General features: G+C 35.6%; 1 protein-coding gene across 1 annotated transcript; it reads right to left on the bottom strand.

Annotated features, from left to right (window-relative positions):
* Positions 1 to 838: 838 nt before the first annotated feature.
* On the bottom strand, positions 839 to 2338 carry LOC145033455 (epoxide hydrolase 1-like). The gene is made up of 3 exons (XM_078982061.1): positions 1789 to 2338; positions 1432 to 1673; positions 839 to 1330 (listed from the first exon to the last, which is right to left on the bottom strand). Exons 1-3 carry the CDS (start codon positions 2266 to 2268, stop codon positions 979 to 981), a joined length of 1074 nt encoding a protein of 357 aa, XP_078838187.1. The 5' UTR covers positions 2269 to 2338; the 3' UTR covers positions 839 to 978.
* Positions 2339 to 2985: the final 647 nt, after the last annotated feature.

Here is a 2985-nt window from a genome sequence, read left to right as displayed (position 1 = left end):
CCATGAATCATTAGCCCACTATACAAGTATGAGTGATTTACACAATCAACCCATATATTTAATTAGTTACCTTTTTTATCACTGAATTAATTCTAAATTAATTCTTGATCAATACTAATTAAATAATATTATTAATATATTAGAACTTATAATATATTAAAAAACCATAAATGTTATTTCTCTCATTTTAGTCTATCCAAATGCATGATGTCATGCAACCCAAATGGACCATGCCAACCGAGCCAAGTACATACCACAAATAGTTATGAACTTACATACCTTATCCAACACCTATCACGACGTGGTGACCTGCTCATCACGTCGTGACGATAGTTTGGATCAAGACTGAGTTGGTTGGGTTGGATCGTGACCGAGTTGGGATTGGGTTGAGTGTGTTTCTCACAACATGACCATAGGTTGTTCATGATGTGAGGGCCAACTAATGGAAATGTCGACCGTTAACTTTGACATTGATCGTTAACTTGTTGACTCGGGTTCACTTTTGGTTAAAATTCTAGTTCTAGAGTATAGACTAAGGTTAGACCTTTTTTGATTTGATAGGTGTATTGTAGCACCGTTTGCATGTCAGTTTTTTTGTGGTTTACTTAACTTCATGAGACAAGTGAGTCTTCTCACTATACTACATAGGATGTTAGTTGTCTTTGTGATACGTGCATAAAAGACCATGGGGGTAGCCTTTGGCAACTGTATGAAAGACCATGAGGTAGCCTATGTCAATTGCATGAAAGACCATAAAGGTAACCCATGACACTTGGATGTCAGAGCATGTGAGTAACCCTAGTCGTGTCACGAACACAAGTTTATCCTAAAACCCTCTTTCATATAAATTTAAATAATTAAATAAACATACCTCTGGAAACAAAGGTTACATACACGTATAATTTGAATGAACACTACATGTTTACTTTCTCATCGACTCATTACACTAGTTATGGTAGCTATGCAAGATCTTATCAGTTATTCGAGTAAATATCTTCGCAACGTCTCCTTAATTTTATGGCTGATTGAACCAATGCACCACTTGTTTTCATTGATTGAGCATAAATGATCTGGTTTGATGCATATATAGCTGTTTAAGAATTGATGGATATGTTTGTTGATCTCGTCAGGTTTTTCTTCATGAAGAAAATGCCCTACACCTTGAAGGACGGTTACATCGTCTAAAAGAGGCACATCTTTTTTAAACCCTCCTTTTTCTATATAGTCTCTAGCACCCATCGAGTTGTAGGTCAGGTCAAGGTCGCCCACGATGAACTTAACAGGCACCTTCACTTGAGCTCCGGTCCATGGACCAGTTAGCTCCCAGTTCCTGTAAATCAACAAAAAGGTTTTATTTATTTATTTATTTATTTTTTTCCATTTTCACTACTTTAAACTAAGTTCAACTTAGTTAGTTCGAATCTAACTTACAAGTTCAAAGCTCGATAGTAGTTTAGACCTCCGGTGAAGCCAGTTTTCTCGAATTTGCTGGAGTAGTATTCAAGATCTTCTTTGGACATCCATGAAGGCAAGATTATGGGATCATCATCTGAGGTTCCAAACCCAATACCCTTCGGTAGAAAAAGGGGGGCAGGTTTGCGATATTTGAAGAAATCATTTAATACTCTATATGTACCCCATTCCGCAAATTCACCTTCGATTTCTCCGGGTTCCTAAAACATAGATTCATATGCATATACAGTGGTGAAGGATGGTTCAAGTGACGGAGATGGTTGTGTGTGGAACGTGGTGAAGGTGTTGTTGATGGGAGAATTAAAGAAAGATAACCTGGAATCTGATGATGTAGTAATCATTTCCATAGAGAGCACGAAGTCCATCAATAGGTTTGAACTTAGGATTCCTTGGACTGAAAGGAACACTCATACTCACCAAGGCCTTTACTTTATCCTGCCGATAAAGACACAAAGCCCAAGCAATCATTGCACCCCAGTCATGTCCCACCACAAACACCTTGTCCTCGCCCGAAGCAGCCACAATGTTGATGAGCGCCACCAGGTCTCCAACCACATGAAGGGTGGTGAACTTGGTGGGGTCGGAAACAGGAGCACCAGTGGTGTCACCGTAGCCACGGAGATCAGGTGCCACAGCACGGTAACCATGTGAGGCAAGATAGAGTATCTGGTGGCGCCAGGTGTACCAGAGCTCTGGGAAGCCATGGATAAAGAGGATCGTTGGTCCTGTGCCAAGCTCTGCTACGTGCATGTTTATGCCGTTCACTGCTACCATCTTGTGTTGTATCTTTTCCATTTTTACTATTTCGTGTGTTCGTTGTGGTTTTTTGTGTGTATATGTTTGTGAATTCTAGTGTGCATATATGTTCCAGTAAGACGTGGGAGATGTAAAGATGGTCATCTACACGCAAAGCATTTAACAAATTTAAAACATAAAGAAAGTATGTTCTTTAAGTACAAAAAGTAATAAGATATTAATTTTTCTATTCTAAACAGAATTATGTGTGAATTATTTATGAAAAAAGACAAAATTAAAATCTAATGCATTAAACTTACATATTATAATTTCATTTTCATATAACTTTTCATATATATATATATATATATATATATATATATATATATATATATATATATATATATATATATATATATATATATAGGCGTAGATTATATTATTCAAACTAATTATTGTGTGGATATCATTTGCTGTGAGAATTACTAAGAGAATAAGTTGTTTAGCAATGTGAATATGTTGAATCTTAGATAACAATTGTCAATAACATACATTATCACTAATTAAATCGTCTATAAAGTTATTATATACTTATTATTATTATTCTCATTTCTATTAGAATGTTTGTCTGAATGTTTATTTGGTCGTATTCTGTCAGAATGAAAATGAGTGAAAAATGATGTGTGAGAACAAAAATAAATAATAATTAGTAAGAATGCATTAAAATGACGATATTTTTATAAGATTAAATGTATTCGCATTGCTAAACAACTTATT

Source organism: Lactuca saligna, chromosome 3 (genome assembly GCF_052625555.1).
Source record: "Lactuca saligna cultivar CGN05327 chromosome 3, ASM5262555v1, whole genome shotgun sequence".
NCBI classification, from domain to species: Eukaryota; Viridiplantae; Streptophyta; class Magnoliopsida; order Asterales; family Asteraceae; genus Lactuca; species Lactuca saligna.
This window is presented reverse-complemented; position numbering and strand designations above follow the sequence as displayed.